This window comes from Falco naumanni, chromosome 4 (genome assembly GCF_017639655.2).
Source record: "Falco naumanni isolate bFalNau1 chromosome 4, bFalNau1.pat, whole genome shotgun sequence".
Taxonomy (NCBI): Eukaryota; Metazoa; Chordata; class Aves; order Falconiformes; family Falconidae; genus Falco; species Falco naumanni.
Window position 1 is genome coordinate 112504818 of NC_054057.1, and position 20112 is coordinate 112524929.

Here is a 20112-nt window from a genome sequence, read left to right on the forward strand (position 1 = left end):
CACTTAAAGTCCAAAAATAATCTTATAACGATGTGAGCACTGAAATTCAGAACTCTTTGAGCTTTAACACTAAGCTTACTTCATTGGATCACACTATTCCCTCTACAGTGTTGCGCACATTAGTAGTTAGGTATTAACACTGCAACTGCCACTGGCTTTCTGACTGCAATTTTGAGGTAAGAAAAAGACCATGACTTTGAAACTGTTTCATTTTATTTGTACAGCAGTGTGAAAGATTAATTTCTAACATTTCCCCCCATTTTTCTTTTTAAATATTAATTTGTAACTTTTGGCTATCTGTGGATCTTTCTCTGCAGAATGTATGGCAACCGTTTGGAAGAGTTCTTTTAATGTAAGGATTTAATAACATTTTATGTGAAAAAGAATAATCTTTAGCTAAAAAGTACCATAAACCTACAAACTCATCTTATTTATGGCTTTTATCTGTCCAAAATCTCAATGTATTGGTGACTCCCCGCTCCCTGCTCTGTTTCTGAGCCTAAACATTGAGTGTCTACCCCACATTTATAGGGAAGGAAGGGTCCTCCCTCAGCATAAATGGGAAAGCGATTGTGCTCAGAAACGTGGATGCTGTCTATTAATGTCCTTGACAGGTATTATATTAATCTGAAAGAATCAATCCTGAAGATCATTTAGATGACCTCTTATTGTTAAGTTAAATTACTTTGAAGAAATCTTTACCTGCCTGTTTGGTAAATAAGGTATGCACATACTGCTGCAATTAATTTTTTACACTGGGGCAGAAGCAGAGTATTCACGTATCAAAGAGAAGCTTGGTAAGACAGATTCCTTCATCTTTTTTTGATGCAAAAGACTCTAGAATAAAACAGGGTTTTGTCAGTAAGAAAATTTAATTCTTGTTTCCCATTTTAAGCTTTAGTAGAAGTTGAAAAGCTTACCCATTAATTAAAAAAAAAATAAATTTCAAAATCAATTTTCTATTATACTTGCAGTGTGACTTAAAATTAGATGAAGAACTAGAGATTTCACTTTATAACATGATTTAAAATAAGATGATGAATTGCAGACTTCATTTTTATAATGTCTATTTGCTGCTTTACAACTTTTTCATTGTTATTTACAGATCATTGGACACTTCCAATAGCATTTCAGACTTCAACAGATCAATATTCTAATAAATTGTATCCCAGTGAAATACTTTTAAAAAACAACCCTATTTATAATATTATATATAAAACCTAGCAAGATATGCAGGAAGAAGGACAGTATATGAGATGTGCAAAAATACACAGAAGAATGCTTAAAACTGAAAGTTTCAAACCACTAAGATGCTTATCTGAAGATAGTAAATCATGCTCTTTTGAGCAACTGGGAAATACAAAACCCTACATAGCAACAATACTAGTCACTGTATGCATAGAAAACAAAGCTAACTGTAGGGAACTGGAAGAAGTAACAAATCACCATAAAAAGGATGCACCCAGGATCATATTTTTGTATTGGGGAGAAAGAATGTGTAAACAACAGAAAATTAAATTGCTACATTAAGTGGAAATCAATATTGCATTGTAAGAATGACTACCAACAATACAAAAGGTTAGCAGCGATAACTGTAAAATAAATTATATCCCTACCTTTTTAATAGACCAAACTACAGAGCAAAACTTAATATTTAGACTAAGCATACAAAAATAAGCAAAAATGTTCACGGCAGTGGTTCTGAAAACAGACTAAATGAGTTTTTTCACAAAAAAAATCTGTAACTACTAATCCAAGGAGTGTTGCTGTCCCTTGACTTCCACCAGCTCCTAGGAGAACACAAGGGGTGACTACCAGAACCACTGCCAGTGTATTTAAGGCAAAATGATACCAGTTCAAACTGAAAAGACCCTTAACGGGTGGTGACAGGAAAGTGTGAATTTCATGTTCACATCATCCTTCCTAAGTAATACAATGCATTAATGATCAAGGTCAGGATAAAAGTAGCACACATACTATGTATTAGGTATGTATCAAGAATCCTTTTTTCTGAAAGCTACTTACTCATGGAATATCTCCTATCAGATTGTACTACACCGAATAACTACAGACTTGCTCAAATTGCATGTACTTAAGCTTCTCTATTAACATTAATGCATGTTAATAACAACATTCTTCATTTATTTTATTTCCAAATCTCAAGTATGACAGAACAAGCAATGAACACTACTACATTTTTTGATAAAGGGCAGTACTATGTGAATATGCATATGAAAATCATTAATTTTTTAACACCAGGTGGTTATGAGTTCCATGATAAAAATCTGAGTGGGGAGATACAAGGAAGTGACAGAACTCTCCCAAAAATTCTATGAAAAGAGTGATGATGCAGAAAGACCTTCCAAAATCCCAGACATTTTGTATTTAAATACTGCATAGTCTACTAATTAAATACCTTTTCAATCATATGCCTTTTAATGCAGTTCCTTTATTGATACCCTTATCTGTTTAAGCATGTATGTCTGATATAATGTGCCTTTTTCTCTAGGGAGGTCAGTACCTGTTCTTATATAGTAAGAAACACAGAAAAAGAATTTTCCTAAACAAGCATCCTGAGCAGATGAATTTAATCACGAACATATTTATATTTCCCAATTTCATTGATGCTTCTCCATTATTGTCATGCATTAATTTACCCTTACAGTCTTAATTTACTTCGTACTTAAGGATTTTATGTTAAAAAGAAAAGATGTCTATAGCCAACTCCTTGAACAACCTATTCTTCCCATTGCTGCATTGCTGTCTACTCTCCTCACCTTTTTTTCTTACATTTTTGCAGCTTCCTGTCGCTAATTTCATCCATGCACTCTTTGAGCAAAAACATCTAGGCATAATGCTTAAAAACGGTCTCTTGATTCCCATTTACCCTACTGGGAATGATAATGGAAAATATCTGTAACTCCACACTGCAGAACGACTTGATGCAATCTATTAGTCTGTGTCCTTCAGAGCTTTCTTTCAACAGAGAAATGAAATGTAGCACGGGGGCTAGCTAAATCTTCATGAATGTGTTCAAGTATGTCTCTCAGATGGGGTCCTGAAGTGGGTGACTAAGCAACAGTCATAACAAAGGCATGTTAGTGAAAAACGTTTTACTTTCTTCCTTAGTTGCCAACTTAAAAGAATTCCGCCCTGCCCCCCATATGTTAATTAGCACTAATCCTACTCCTAGTTGAAAAGCAGTTGTTATGTGCCTGAGGAGAGTGATACTTCCTTTAGAAAGGTCATATACGCATCATGCAAAACTTACCTGAAACAATACATCTCAAGAACAAAACCAGTTCTGGTGTAGGGCTAGTTTTTGCCTAATGGCAATTTATTACCATCTGAGTTGCAGTCATCTTTGGCTCTAAAAAAAACCTCTCCACAAATTCACCATGGAACTGACCAAGGAGAGTCTAAACCTCTGAGAAATGTCATTATATAAAAAGTCAAAATATACAGCCTCGGCTCCAATGTCACTGTTGATGGTGAGATTCTCTACATATTGCACCAACCATTAAAATACTTCCTCAACTGAAAAAAAAAGTGGATTTAGTATCTACAAACACATTCTCCCAGGCCTAATATTCACTATATTGATACAAAGTAAGTGACCTAATCCTCCTAGAAGTGCAGACAACCTTAGAAAAGGCTTACTAATAAGCAAACAGCTCACTTTATAGTAATAGTAGAGAACTATGCAATGAACTCACTGTGAAAAGTTGTATTTGATTTCCAAATAGTCAAAATGTTCTACCTGTGTACAAATACTACTGGAAGGAAAAAGTTGTTGGTATTTTTTTAGTAAGAGCTATTTAACAATAATTAGAACAAACAGTACCCAGCTGGTACCTGTACTTACTCATTGCCCCAGTCCAGCCTCACTGTGAGGTGTCTCTTGACCTCCCGCACCTGATCCTGTGTCAAGTGACCTGACAGCAGCTGTCTGCGTAGGTCAATGAGTTCATTCATCACATGCCGCAGCTTGTAGAAAAGATCTACCTTATGTTTCTGTAAAGGCACATTTTCGGGAGGAGAGGGGAAGAGAGTGAGAAGAAAGAAAGGAAATAAAAAGAAACAAAGAAAAAAGAAAGAAAAAAGAAGGGGTAGAACAGAAGGAGAAAGGGGGGAAGAAGAGAAAGAGATGGGGGAGAGATTAATAAGTTTGGAAGGAGTGTGAGAAAAAGGAGAAAGAAAGAGAGAGAGATATTAATAAGTTACCAAATTTTCATTTAATTACCCTAGAGGAACATTAATCCAGTTTGTACAAGCTTTAAAATATTTATATCAAAAAGAAGTGTTAACTGATGCTATTTAAACGGAGTAACATTTTATTTCTAAGGGTTTAGGCTCAATCTTCTAAGGGGTCCATTTTCAATGGAACCTAACACTACAGAGAAGAGGATTAATTATGTGCAGCAGGGATCACTTATTCCAATGATATAATAAATTCAAAGTTTTAGATTTATAGTAACAGAGAGATGAAGAAGTTTGTCTGTCAGCAGCTAACTTAAGGACTCTAAACAGTTAGCAACAATGATTCACCACAACAGAAATCCACTTTTAGTTATTTTTTATATTCTAATTACTAAAATTTACCCGGGGGGGGGGGGATGGAAATGAATATATTACCTGCACTCTGAAAGGGACTAAAGCAATTAATGATAAAATTTACCTGCAAAACTACTTTAAAAGAGGAAAATCACCACAGGCATTAAAAACACACCACACCACCACCATTAGGAAAAGAAAAAAAAAAAAAAATTAAACACCACCACAGCCTTTTCCAAAAGAGCTAGTATTCTTCAAATCTGAAAAAAAAGCCTACCCAAAAAACAACCCAAAAGCCAGACGGGAGTGGAAATACTTTCTTCCCCTGCAGGAAATAACTATATGGGAAGCCCACAAGAAAGGAAGCCTGAGGCTAACAACCAGGTCCGCCTAGAAGCATCCCTACGATAAGGAAGTGGGTCCAAACTGCTCCAAAATCTGCTAGCTAAGAAGTGTGTATCAAGGCAGCTCTTGCCTATGCAGCCATGTCTCATACTGCGTAAAATGACCAACGGGCAGCGCGTGAGGATCCCCTGTTGCAGTTGAACACTGGTTTTTAAACAACTAAGCTCCATTCCCACTTTTATACAAAGCTTGAACTGTTTGAATACCGCTTGGGGAAAGCAGTGGTTAGATGGACTGAGACTGAGACTTCGTAAGCTAGCACCATCTCGATCGCATTGCTGCTTGTGAGTGTTTTATAAAAGCTCTCTAAATAAAATACCTGCATTTATCAAGACCAGATATGATAGAACACTTTCCTATTGTTTCCTATTGCACAATGCAAGTGAAAAAAAACGGTTTTCACTTGTTTTACCAAAAATACATTAGATGAGATGAAAAAAACAATTTCCATCTACTTGAGTTGTTTTCCTAAGTCACGCAAATCTAATGGTCTTGTAGGAAAACAATTTCAACACAACCCATTTTGATCAGCAATTTGTTAATTTCTCTGAACCCGATTACACATCTGCTTTGCTGAAGCAGGTTAAGCACAGATGGAATCATCTGCTGTTCTTATCAAACAGTTCCGAGATTAAATGATGCAGAAACTTTCAACTATGCATCAACATCGGTTCTGGTCCTACGTGAAAAAATTAAACACAGACACCAGATCCAACAGAAAGACACATATTTTCAGGGCTGAAAATACTTATTCTAGGAAGACAATCATGTATAGCTGGCAAAGTACAAGATTTGTGCTTTAGTTTTATCAGTACAAGGGGCTGAAAGTAAATCTGGTATAAGCTGAAGAAGACAGTAGGTATAAGAAACGTCCAATTTTATATGCTATTTATGTGAGCAAGAAAAGGTTGTAACTTCTCCTACACAGGATGAAGACAACTGAGTTTGGGCCTATCGAATAAGCAAATTAGGTATATACTATCAATAAAACAGCTGGCAATGAAACAATTACAAGAATCAGCTCCAAAATAATCACATTCAAAATTCCCAAATGAACCTGCTGAAAGAGCCACTCCCTCAGGCTTTAATGATGGTTCAAGGCTACCAATGCATTCAGGTCCAGAACACTATGCTGTTAAATCACTATGTGTTCTGGAGTTATTTTTACAGAGTTATTTTTCACATAAGTATCAGAAGTACTTCCTTCAAATATAAATAAATGAGAACTGAGATTGTAGAATACAATTTAGTAAAAGCTAGTCATATTAGGTCCTACATAACAATCAAAAAAAGAGAGAAACCCTCAAACTCAAACCTCTCTCAAACTTCAAACACTTCTTGTGCTCCAAGATCATGACAATATGCCACTTTCAGCTTTAGATCTCAGACTTATTCTTCTAAAAATATTTCACCTGCTTTAAACAGTATAAGCAAGCATTGACAGAGAGCGCCAAACATATGGTATACTTCTCAGAAAAGACAAGGTCCCCTATAAAGAAGGAAGGAAGAGTTATCAGAAAGTGGAAAGCCAGAGAAGCTGTAGATATGATCTTAGGCAAACAGCTACGAACAGAACCACAGAAGCAAGATCCGTGAAAGTGAAGGAAAATACTTGCGAGAGAGAAAGGAGAGATAGGACAGAGTTGAAGGTAGCTCAATGCCAGGCTCACAGGCAGTAAAGAGTTTGAAGCCGTCAATAAACAGTGTATAACATCCCTCCTCACACTACAACAAGTCTAGTGACTAGTAAACTCCATTTAGGAGAGAGGGAGGGAGATGCACATATTGTAATGACTTTCCTCTGCCTTCTCTCTTTCAAGAAAAGATCTTCAAAATTCAACATCAAACTAAGGTGAGCAGGATTCCTCCCCTCATGTAAAGAAAATGGCTTAAATTGAAACAGATGAACCTGGACACCACATTTCCAGAAAAACTAATTTTAAACACTAAAGCCATTCAAACAATTTTAGTCAGAGTAGCACCACAAACAAACTTGAAACATTTGCATTCTTTTATTTAGCTACTAACAAGACGATAGTCAGTCCGGTACATAAGTGTTCGCTCTGGTTTACAGTAAATTTTCATACAACCTGTAACTTCTCATTTTTCATCTAGCTTTGTCACGAGCTACCAAGCAACAAGCTTTATCAGTCAACAACTTGTATCAGTCCATTCAGAACAGTCTGCTGTGCACATTTATGAACATATTTGGCAAGTGTTTTGCATCTGGAATATGATTTCTTACAAGTATTACGCAAAATTTTTACAGTAATAATTAAGGCGTGTTAGGGACAATGAATCTGGATAGTCTTCAGAACTGGGGGCTCTTTCCTTACAAGCAGCACAAGCCTGTCCTCTAGCACTTTGTTACCTTATTTTACTATCTCCAGATAGAAAAAGATTTGCTGTATTTCTTTGACATGTTACTACTAACAAGTCACGCTTATCAACTCTTGGATGATCTCCATACACATAGCTGCACATCAAAAACCGTAACTCTGGCAATAATTGTTATTTCTTTTAATGATTCCATGTTAGCTTTACCGATATCAAAAGTCAAAAGATGTTTCTGGTGTTGTGGTGAGTTGACCCTTACCAGCTGCCAGGCTGCCACCCAGCTGCTCTCTTGCTCTCCCTCCGCAACAGGCCAGAGTGAGGCGAATAAAATAAAAATAGTTGTGGGTTGTGATGAAGACAGGGAGATCATCTCCCAGTTACCATTCCAGTAAAACAGACTTCACTTAGGGGATATTACTTAAATTTCCCTTTAAAAACAAAAATAAGGAAGACCCAGGAAACCACAGGCCAGTCAGCCTCACCCCTGTGCCTGGCAAGATCATGGAGCAGCTCGTCCTGGAAACGATGCACATGGAAAACAAGGAGGTGATTGCTGACAGCCAACATGGCTTCACTAAAGGCAAATCACGCCTGACAAGAGTGGTGGCCTTCTATGATGGGGTTACAGCATTGATGGATGAGAGAAGAGCAAATATCATCATCTACCTGGACTTGTGCAAAGCATTTGACACTATACTGCATGACATCCTTGTCTCTAAACTGGAACAACATGGATTTGTGGATGGATCGCTCCGTGGATAAGGAATTGGCTGGGTGGTCACACTCAGAGAGGCATGCGGTTAACAGCTGGATGCCCAAGTGGAGACCGGCGGCGTGTGGCACTCCTCAGAGGTCAGCACTGCTTAACTTCTTTGGCAGCAGCATGGATGCTGGGATTGAGTGTACCCTCCGCAAGTTTTCTGATGACACCAAGCTGTATCATGTGGTTGATATGCTGGAATGAAGGGACATCATCCAGAGGGACACGAACAGGCTGGAGAGATGGGCCTCTGCAAACTTTATAAAATTCAACAAGGCCAAGCACAAGGTCCTGCATGTGGGCCAGGGCGGTCCCAAGCACAAGTACAGGCTGGGCAGAGAATGGGTTGAGAGCAGCCCCTCAGAGAAAGACTTGGGGGGGTTGATTGACGAGAAGCTCACCCTGGCCTGGCACTGTGCCCCTGCACCCAGAGAGCCAACCCAACCCTGGGCTGCACCAAGAGCAGAGTGGCCAGAGGGTGGGGGAGGGGATCCTCCCCCTCTGCTCTGCTCGCCAGACCCCCCTGCAGCGCTGTGCTCGGCGCTGGGGCTCCCAGTGTAAGAAGGACACGGACCTGCTGGAGCAAATCCAGAGGAGGACCACGAAGGTGCTCAGAGGGCTGGGGCAGCTCTGCTGTGCAGACAGGCTGAGGGGGTCGGGGTTGCTCAGCCTGGAGAAGAGAAGGCTCCAGGGAGGCCTTGTAGCAGCCTGGCAGTACCTCGGGGGGCTACAGGAAAGCTGGGGGGGGACGTTTTGCAAGGGCATGTAGCGACAGGGTGAGGGGGAACGGCTTTAAACTGAAAGGGGGTAGATTCAGGTTAGACGTGAGGAAGACCTTTCCCGTGAGGGTGGGAGGCGCTGGAACACACTGCCCAGGGCAGCTGTGGGTGCCCCGACCCTGGCAGGGCTCAGGGCCAGGCTGGATGGGGCTGGGAGCCACCGGGGCTGGGGGGAGGGGGCCCTGCCTGTGGCGGGGGGGGCTGCGACTGGGTGATCTTTAAGGTCCCTTCCAGCCCAACCCAGTCTATTAATTTATTGCCAATTAAACAGAGTTGGGTGGTGAGAAACAAAGACCAAAAACCCTAAAAATCCCTTGTCCTCACCCACACTCTTTCCAGGCCCACTCCATTCCTTCATTCCCAACTCCTCCACCCATCCGCCACAGCCGGGGAATGGGGGTGGTGCAGGGCAGGCATGGGGGTGAGCCCGTTACAGCTCCTCGCTCTTCTCCTTCCTCCTCGTGCTTTTCCCCTGCTCCAGCGAGGGTCCTGCCCGTGGGCTCCAGTGCTTCAGGACAAACCTGCTCTAGTGCAGCCCTCCCCACCTGACCCACCACCGCCTCACCTCCTCATGTTCTGGCCCAGCTGTTCATGAAGCTGTTTCTCACTTTTTTTTTTTTTCTCCTTATCCTCACTGCCTGGGTGGCTATTTGCTGTTTCTTAAAGGTGCTCTCCCAAGAGAGGTCACCAGCTTTGCTAATGGGCTCAGCTGTGCCCTTGTAGCAGGTCCCTTGTGGAACCAGCCAGAATTGAGCTCTTCCCATGGAGACATCCCCACTGCCAACGCTTGGGCACAGCACCCAACACGGCTGGCTGGGGTTTTTAAACAGGTAGCCCCAGAAAATAAACCTGCACTCACATGAACACCAAGCTGTTTCATGCTCCATTGCAATAGCACAAACTCCCTGCTTTGTGCCTGTCACTCTTCTTTAAATAACCACCACATAATATGAAAATATATAGAAGACCAGTATATTATGGAACATGACCTATTTATAGTTACCTTGTTACCATGACTTCATTTAATGCTACTGTAAAGAAGTCAGGATTTTGCTTCCCTCAAGAGCAGTCCCTTAAGACATTTTCTGTAGAATTGCCTTAGGCTGTAACAGGGGAACAGGGCACAAAAAATTATTTTCCTTATAAAAGCAAGTGAGTAGCTTTTCCCAGGTTCCTTGTTATGGATTTCAGTACCTAAATTAGATATTAAAGCCTGCAAGAATCATCATCACATGAAAGGAAATACTAAAGCTGGAAACCACCAAACTCATGACTGCCTTTCCACTTTTATCTGGATTTTTTAATTAAACAAATTTTATAGTAAAGCTCTGCTGGAATTTATAGATTTGTGCAACATTTATAGTTTAATCTTACTCAAAATCTGTATTACCACAAAATCGTACCACCATGCAACCTTAATCACTGCCTATCTAATTAGGTAGTATTCATCAAATGCCTGTTGATGAACAAAGGTCAGATCTTACCGGTCAATACAAGGATGTGTCAAGCAAAAGGAATTGAAGTAAAACTTGCATGGGAGACGTGGATAGCACACAGGTATCAAGACTGGCACCCACAGTAAAGCAAAGCAATCTGAGAACACAGTTAATGCCTGTACATATTCTTCTGTTCTATATGTGCGCCTAGACATCTAGTCCTGTTGTAGCATTGAATTAAAATGGACTTTAGTAACAGTTAAAAAATACAGAAAACAAATAAGGGAAAGTAAGATCAAGCAAGAATAAAGTGGAGTAAATTACAGCTTCTCCCAATTACAACTACAACGTACATTTACAAAAGGTTGTGGTACCACCCTGGTGTTTTCCCAAGAGTCTGGGGCTGAGGTCACGCTTCTTGGACAGCAGAACACTAGACAGTCGATGAACAACTTTGGTCTTTCAAACAAGTAACAGACTGAGAAACGAGGACACCTCAGTTTTGGTTTATTTCCATTCTTCTGTCCTGAAGTTCAGTATTTACTAGTAAGGATGCATTAACATGAATAGTATTTATTCTCTCCTATGAATAGTCATAGGATTTAGCTTCGAACAGAAATTATTTACTCTAATATAAATCTGTTTTAAATTGATTCTCTCTTGTATTCACAGAGGGCATTTCAATTTACAGTATGTATTAAAACAGTAAATTAGCATGAGAAAAATAAATTCTTCAGCCTTTTGCCAATGAAAATGTGTCAAATAGCTTAAAATACTGACACGTGACAAAGGGGAAACTTAAGAGGCAAAAAGAGTGGTGGTGCATCAATAAAGAAAGCAAAAGCAGAGCAAACCAACAAAACAAAGCTTTTACAAGATAAACAGAGAGATTGCTACAAGCTTTTCCTTTACATTAGATGAAGTGACACATCTGAATCACCATATACCATACTTAGTACAGTAACTTTTCTGGATATGCTGTGTCTATATGCTTCTTCCAAGTACTAAAATCCTTGAGCTAGGCAATAAAAGATATGTTGAATTTATATCACTAACTTCATGAAGAGGCTCCTTGCACTCTTCGTAACAATCCAAGCAGAAACTACAAGAATTCTGACTTTCCCTGAGTTGGGGGAAAAAAAAAAAAAGTATTCTCAAAAGAATGAAACCTGTGATATGAAGCCTTAAATTTTACAGAAGCTAATTTTATATGGGTATCTTCATAGTAGTAGTATATATGCAAACTCTATTCACCACTCATTCCCACCACTTCTCTGAAATGTACTAAAAATGCCATTTGTGCAGAACTTCTGCTAACCTTCTCCTCTGCTTCAGAGCATTTAATGTGCTTTACCAGAAACTTTGTACAGCAAAGCAACAATTGGATTGCCTCAAAAATCATTTCAGAACTTCCTTGGATTGCGCATTTCAACAAAAAGATTGTATTTGTTTAAATGTGATTACATAAAATACTCTGCGATAGACAGAAAAAGACAAATACTTGATCTGCTCCAAAACCACAATGGTGTACTTAAATCAAAGCTATTTACCAACAAGTCCAAAAACCTGGTGATAGGTTGTATCTGTTGCAAACCAAATGAATACCCTGTTACAGCTTTTCATAGCTATAACATCATGCCAGAGGATCAGCATGAAATTACAGCAATAGCAACATTTAAGGTAGTAACACAGAGGAGGACAAGTCCTCATAACATTACCAAAGCTATTTACTCTTTAAAAGGGCTGTTTTCTTTCCTAAGATCTCCATTCCTGTCTATGAAGGACATTGGGTAACATTTAAACCTGTTCTCACAATGCTCTGTATTTAACAAATCAGCCCATCTCAAGTTCAGAGATCTCCACAGAATATTATGAAGAAAAATGTTTATGCAGGGTTGGTACTATCCTATTGCCCTTCTTCAAGAACAAAAGTTTTTTCCTATTTGTTCCTATCACCCCACAGATCTTACATGTCTAACTTAAAAGATGTAATTCAGAACCTATTTTTATTGATAGCAATGCAGTATGTTACAGAGAAAATATTTTTTTATTTCCATTATAAACAACTTTTCCACTTTAAAAATCAGTTATACCACATACATACATAACTGCAAATACAAGGTACTACACTTACCAGCAGTTAAGATGCACATCTTTATTATCTTTTCCTTAGTTACAACTTCGGATACCCAAGTTGTCTAATAAACCAACTTGGGACAAGTAACAGATGACAACATTTAATAGTTACAAAAACAATTTGAAACAAATCTGACACTACTTTGGTGTCTACTTCATGCTATTAGTATTCATATGCTTTTGTTACTTGTAGAGTCTGAAAAGCAACTTGGCCAGAACGGGACAGTTACTCTGGGTGTAAATCAGTGTTGTTTAGCTTTTTTGGTTAACAGAAAAATAGGATGCAAAGAAGGGAGATTAGTCTTCTCCAAAAGAGGGGGCAGGAAGGAGAGGCTCTATGGGACAATCACCTTGAGAAGAGGAAAAATTTGTTTGAAGAAATGCCTAAAGCAACCCTGTGACTCCAGCCCACCCCTATCCTGGCCGCCCCTGATGGCAGCTGAGGGCTGGAAAAACCTACATAATCAGATTGTGGAAGAGACAGCAGCTTACCATTATTTTGTTGACATTCAGATGAAGTTCTTAGTTCTTTAGGAGTAACAGCAACATTAACCTCATTTCATATCATCATAAGAACTTTTTAACAAAGCTTAAGGAGATGGAATTGAAGGGGACAAATCTCTAAGTTTATCAGAACAGTTAATTCCTCATTCTTCATTTCTAATACTGTAAAACAAGTGGTATTAATATACTCCACCCCTTTTCAAGCTGTATCACATTTACTGAAGACAGTTCCAAATAATTTTTATATTAAATGTAATTAATTTGTTTTCATTTTGAAATGTAAGCACATGCAATTTAAGATAAGTTTATTTCCCCTTCTGAGGAAAAAAAAAAATAATGCATACAGGGGGTTTGCTCTTTAATCAAGGATGATTTCTTGGGTTTTATTTTCCTGGTGCTCCCCTTACTTTTTAATGGCTTCATTATACCATGTAACTGTTAAAAGGACACAACAAGACAACAATACATTTTGCTTTATCATATTTCTTCAGAACTATTACTAACTAAACCAGGTAAATAAGTCAATCTTCTGAAAGATAAGACACTAAGGAAAGAGCCTAAGAACATGCAAGAGGCTTCCTTTTTCCCAGCATGTGGTCCCAAATATCTCAGCACAACTAAAACACAAATATGAGTGAAGGAGAAAAGTCTGTTAAGCAATGAAAAGGGGAAAAAAAAAATCTGACATGCATATAGCCGATTCTTGCAGCTGATAAGGTCTTTATACATCTCCTAGAGGTGTAACAGAATTGTGTTGAGTATTCACAGGTTACATTTTCAAGACCATCTCTGAGCTTGAAAAACACTATTTTCCTTTTCTTTTTTTACACAAAGAATAAATTATCCTGATTGCAAGACTGTAGAGTTTGAGAACAACTAGAAATAGCATGAGACTTGCAATAACATCTCCAAATTGGATAACACTGAAAAATACCTGCCCAAGCATGTTGCTAGTCATATTCAACACCATTCCCTCCACAAAAGACAGAACCATCACAAGTGATGAAGTGCTGCTTTTGACAAAGACCATTACCCTCTCACTGCACCAACTACACAGACCTTAGGTTATCCTGCAGCCAGCAGAAACCATCACAGAATGATTGATGCTGGCAGGGACCTCAGGAGGTCATCTGGTCCAACCGTCCTGCTCAGGCAGGGTCACCCAGGGCAGATTTTTCAGGACCAGTCCAGATGGCTTTGGAGTATCTCCAAAAAGGGAGACTCCATGACGCCTCTGGGCAAGCTGTTCCAGTACTCAGTCACACTCCCAGTAAAAGTGCTTCCTTATGGTCAGACAAGAGTCTTCTTCAGTATTGCAGTTTATGCCTGCTGCCTCGTGCCTTGTCACTGGGCACCACCAATAAGAGCCTGGCTCTATCTCCTTTACACCCTCCCTTCAGGCACGTATACACCTTACCGATAACCCCCTCAGACTTCCATTCTCCAGGCTCTCTCAGCCTCTCCTTGTACATGACATGCTCCAGTCTCTCAGCCATCTTAGTGCCCCTTTTCTGCACTCTCTCCAGTAGTCCCATCTTTCTCTTGTACTGGAGACCCCAGAAAGGACACGGTACTCCAGCTGTGGCCTTAACAGTGCTGAATAAAAGGGAAGGATCACCTAGCTCGACCTGCTGAATTCTTCCTAATGCAGCCCAGGACAGCTGGCCTCCTTTGCTTCCAGGGTGCTCTGCTGCCTCATGGTCAACGTGGTGTCCAAGAGGACTCCCAGGGCCATTTCTGCAAAGCTACTTTCTAGCAGGTTGGCTCCAGCATATTCTGCTGCCTGGAGGTACTCCTCCCCAGGGGAGGACTTTGCACTTTCTTTTCCTGAACTTCATGAGGTTCCTATCACCTAGCTCAGGGGTCCTCAAACTTTTTAAACAGGGCCCCAGCGCACAGATAAAGTGGCAGGACGTCATCTGCGGCTGCCTGGTTTCCCCCCGCAACCCCTGGCAGGGGGGTTCTGTAAATACGGGGGTCTGGATTGAGGACCCTGGGGGGGCGTATCCAGCCTGCAGGCCGCAGTTTGAGCACCCCTGACTAGCTTGTCCAGGTCCCTCTGGATGAAGGCACAACCCTCTGGTGTATTGTCACAGCACTCTCCAAACTAGCCAGCTGCAACAGGGTCTTTTACCATCACATATCAACACGCTCTTCACGCCAGTCCCTCTGCTGCCTTCTCCTCGTCTCTCCTCACCCAGGGTGCCCTCTCTCTCTCTTCTCTCTGCTTCTTCCTCCTCTCACTTCATTGGCTCTCAACCACTTAACCAGCCACAGCTGCACCTTATCTACATCGGCCAACCCTGAAGCCAACCCACGGTGGTATATTAGCAATGCTAATTAACCCAGCTTCATTCTTCTGCAGTGTACGAGCCACTCCTCCCAGTTTTTATATCAGCAGCAAACGTGCTGAGTAACAGTCCATCCTACCACCTCCATCATTAACCAAGTTGTCGAACAGGATTGGACCCAGAACTGACCCCTGGGGTGCTCCACTGGGTACTGGCCTCCAACTAGACTTTGTTTTACTGATCACCACCCTCTGGGCCTGGCTGTCCAGTCCAGTTTTTAATCTACCTCACCATCTACTCATCTAGTCCAAATTTTATCAGCTTCTCTATGAGGAGACAGTGTTGAAAAGCGTTCTGAAGTCAAGGTAGGCAAGGTAGCTCCTCCTCACCTGTCAAACCAGCCATTTCCTCACACAAGGTTGCTGTGACTTCCCCTTTGTGAATCCATGCTGACTACTCTCAGTCACCTTCTTTGCTTCATAAGCCTGGAAATGTTTTCCAGGATTAGTTATTGCAATTTTCTCCCAGGAACTGAGGTGAGGCTGACCAGCCTGTAATTTGCTGGCTTCTCCTTGCCCTTTATGAAGATAGGAATGATAATTGCTTTCCTCCCATCCTCAGGCACCTCTCCCAACTCCCATGCTCTTTCGCTCGTGATTGACAGTGGCCTCACAAGGACATCTGCCAGGCCCCCCAGCACTTGTGCGCGTATCCCATCAAGTCCCATGGACTTAAGCACATTAATTTGCTTCAGTATTCCCACGCATAATCCTCTTCCACCAAGGGTAAGTTCTCCTTGCTTGAGACTTTCCCCTGGCCTCTGGGACCTGGGATTTCTGAAGGCTGCTGTAGAATGAGGTGAAGACCTTACCCTGTCCATACCCTGTGTCTCCAGGACCCCTGCCTCAGCAGCTGGCCTACATTTCCCTGTTTTTTCTTTTACTGCTTATATACTTGTAGAAGCCCCTCTTGTTGCCTCTTGACAGCTCCAGGTGGGTTTTTGCTCTCCTAATACTGGTCTCTGCATGCTTAGACAGTATCTCCATATTCCTCCCAGATTCCCTGCCCCTGCTTCCACCTTCTGTATGCTTCCTTTTCATGTTTGAGTTTTGCTAGGAGCTCCTTGATCATCCGCACAAGCCTCCCGGCATCTTGGCCTGGCTTCCTGCTTGCTGGGACAGACTATCCTTGCTTGAGCCTGGATAACACGATTCTTGAAACAGCCAAGTTTCCCAGATCATTCTTCCTTCCAGGGTCTGGTCCCATGGGACTATCTAAGCAGAGCTCTGAAGAGGTCAGTGTCTCTTGAAAGCCAGGGTTGTGATCCTGCTTTTTGCACCACTCCCTCCTCTCAGGATCCTGAGCTCTACCATCTCACGGTCACTGAAGCCAAGGATGCCCTTCCTTGTTTGTAAACACGAGGTCCCAGCAGTGAATGAGCTTTAATAAGCAGAACTGAAATCAAATGGTATCAGGTGTTCCCTGCTCACATCCATCACCCTCCATTTTCCTTGTAGACTCTGTGTTCCCTGTTTACATAAAAATCACAGTCATAATGGTACTTTACATCCCAAAATATATTTGCTGAATTACGTGGCCTTCCAGAGGGAGAACTGACTATCTTGACCCACAGCAGTGTACTTTTTTGTACAGAAGTTCTGGTCCCACAAAGCTTGGAATATTGGTAAATCTGGCTGCAAGAGGAAGATGACTCTCAGCCCCCTGCTGCCATCTCTGTTACAGTCATTCAAAATGCCTCCTGCTGGAATCGGCGCCTTTGAGGGCCAGCAGAAGCCACTTATCCTCTGATGTACTAGAAAAGGGAAAACTGTATAGCCTCCATCTGAAAGAGATACAAATCTGCAGGATTTGAGGAAGACACTGCATCCAGTAGTGACTGGCAGTATTTACCTGGTAATAAATGAAAACATTTTGCTCTGAAAGAATCTGAAGCAGTATGGAGTAAGTGTGGAAGCCTCTGTATTTCATACTTTCAGTAGGCTTTTTACCGTTATTTAAATGCAAATGAACTTACAACATTCAGAAGAAAGCTTCCTACCAGTGACTAAATGTTATATTCTTTTGCAAACACAATAACACCCCCCTACACCTCATCAGTGTACCTTAAGGTCATTTTTCTACATGACCAAGAAATTATATTATCTTTCACATCATTTATCAAGTAGAGTTAAATGCTTTTGTTTCCACTTTGAATAAACATGATAATACCTTTATTAGAAGGTGTATTATTAAATAACATTCACACTATTTAATAATAGCCACACTGTCTAAATGACAGCTTACATGATAAATACCTATCAAGAAATTCAAACTGATTACAGTATCTAACAAGTGCTGTCAGATATTTTCCCCTTAGCAGTGCCTTGCACTGGTGTGCCAAATTCTAAAGTCGAAAAAAATTTTCTCTCCAAAGCATTTCCATTGCATTTAAGCTAAACATCGTCTCTTTCAATGCTATTTACTTTCCCCCTTTTTCCAGTTTCTCCTATACAGCATCACGCAGCACACAATTAATATTTTCATTCACACATGTGGAGTCTAGAAGAAGTAGTACTACTACTTTGGACCTGACAAACATAGCAGTAAGAGAAAAAAAAATTCTGAAAGAAGTCACAGGATCTGTGGAACTGGGTCAATATATGTAATCTTAAAATGTCTCTAACAATTCTTTGTCAGGATGTTCGTGCAGGTCACGCAGTAAGTTCATCATGTTAGGTTTTGCCAACAGCCAGGTTTTAAAGTTGTCTTAAGGGCACCCAAAATGTTAAGGAGAAAAAACACAAGCAAAACACACACTATTATTCCATGAAATAGAGAACTTAGACCATTATTTGCAGATCAGTTTGATTAGTGCATTTTGTAATGAATGGTCCTGGGCATAATGCCACCATTTGTCCTGCAACATTTCTGTGAATCCCTAAAGAAAATGGCTGAATGAATTCCAACAGTTTTCCAACTAGATCCTTGTCAGCTGAACTAAAAAAAGTAGACATTTCAATATCGTTCAATTGCAAAAATATTTCAGCTATGCTTCCCGTAGACAGGTTCCAGTAAATTTCATTTCTCCAAAGAGACAATTTCAACTTTGGAGGAACAGTTCTGAGTAAAAAAGCGTATTGGTTTCCTGTGCCTTAGCCTGTAAGAGCATCTGTCATTTTGTTTATGAATTTGGTCACAAGAATGTGTTTCAGATTCAGCAAACATGAAAATTCTGCTTTTATTACATCATATTTATTCTGAAAACTACTTAGTAATATCATTAACACCACTTAGTGTAATTCCCACAGTATTCAGTATAGCTTCCTTAAATTACAATAAGAAACGAAGAATTTGGATTAACTAATTCCAAAATCCCACTTGTTCTTAAAATCTTGACTCTAGAAGTATCATGCTGTTTAGATCGATCAATAGGAAGTAAAGTTCACATTCACATTTTACCTGTAGCATTTATTCTTGTGCAGCTAAAAGCAGTGTAGGCAATACAATGTATTTTTTTTTATAGCCTGGATGGAATGAATCCATCAGATTTACCTGATATATTGGAAACCAACATGAGCTAAAGTTTGTAAGATTTAAATTTCTGTCAGGGGAGAACAACCAAACCAGTACTACTGATAAAATCCGAACTGCTTTACACACATTAGAAACATTACTCCTAATCCTTTTTTTAAGAAAGGGGGGGGGGGGGGGGGGGGGGGGGGGGGGGGGGCAGGGGGAAGAACAAGATGGAAAACCAGAATCTCTTCCTGAATTATTAGAAAGTTCTAATACTGATCCTTAACTGAAGAAGCTTCCAAAATCAGAAACCACTGTCCAGCAGAGGAAAATACTTTACAGGAGAAAATTTTAGCCCATATACCCAGCAATTTAAATAGCGAATTGATCCATTTCTACTGCTTCACACAGATGTTTAGCACAAATCCTGGAAGTCTTAATTTTGTCTATATAACACAACTGCTTGGAAGAGTTCAGAAAATAACACTACTTTTTCTAAAATGAGGACCAAGAGGAAGCAAAATTATGTACATTTTACTTTTAAGTGCAGGATTTTTTTGGGAAGGTAAGCCAATCACCTAAATTGATGCTCCAACTCAAAAATCTTCAGTTTTTCATATTATATGCTTCTGTTCTGCATTATAATGCAATTATTTTTATTCAAACACCAGATAGTAAGTATAAAATTGTGAGAAAACAAAAACCAGAATTCCCTTATACCTAAGTATTTTCTCCTTACTGAGAGTAACGATACTTCACAGTTCTTCAAGCTATTTCAATCTATGCCAACTCATACTGATGTATTAACATTTTGAAAAATAAGGCTCATTTGTGTTTCAGTCATATCATATGCCTCCCTCTGCTATTACAAAAATGAAAAATGAATGCCAGTGACACAGGTCCTATTTATGCAAACCATCTATGATATTCTTACTTTGGAGCAGAGACAGAAGGAGAAATAAAGGGCAGGTCATGGGATCCACAGACATAAAAACTGTTACTACTGACTAAATAGCTGTCTTTTCCTATGTGTTCAAGTTCAGATTTTAATGTTTATACATAATGAACAATATCTTTCCTAAAGAGAAAGATTCCAAGAGTATCAGTTGTGTCAATGACTAGAACCGTTTGACTAGAGCATCTGTCTCAGCTGCCAGGTCAAGGACACAAAGCCAGTAAAAACAGAAGTTGTTTAATTTAGCAACTCTACTGATACCAATGTCTCTGAACCCTGCAGGCGGTGTTAGCTATGCTTAGGTGCAGAGTATCCCTATACTTTTTAGGGAAGATGCTTCCAGACAGCTAATACCAAATGGAAATGCACATACGGCCTCAGGAAGAATACTGGTGAAACAATGCATGAGTCAAGTGCAAGCTAAAGACCAGCACCTTCA

General features: G+C 40.2%; 1 protein-coding gene across 12 annotated transcripts in view; it reads right to left on the reverse strand.

Annotated features, from left to right (window-relative positions):
• The window catches only part of DOCK3 (dedicator of cytokinesis 3), a 224660-nt gene that overhangs the window by 146977 nt on the left and 57571 nt on the right, over positions 1-20112 (reverse strand). For all 12 annotated transcript variants that reach the window (XM_040590724.1, XM_040590720.1, XM_040590726.1 and 9 more), the window contains exon 6: positions 3866-4014. In XM_040590724.1, the coding sequence (XP_040446658.1) occupies positions 3866-4014 (149 nt within the window). The remainder of the gene's footprint in view (positions 1-3865; positions 4015-20112) is intronic.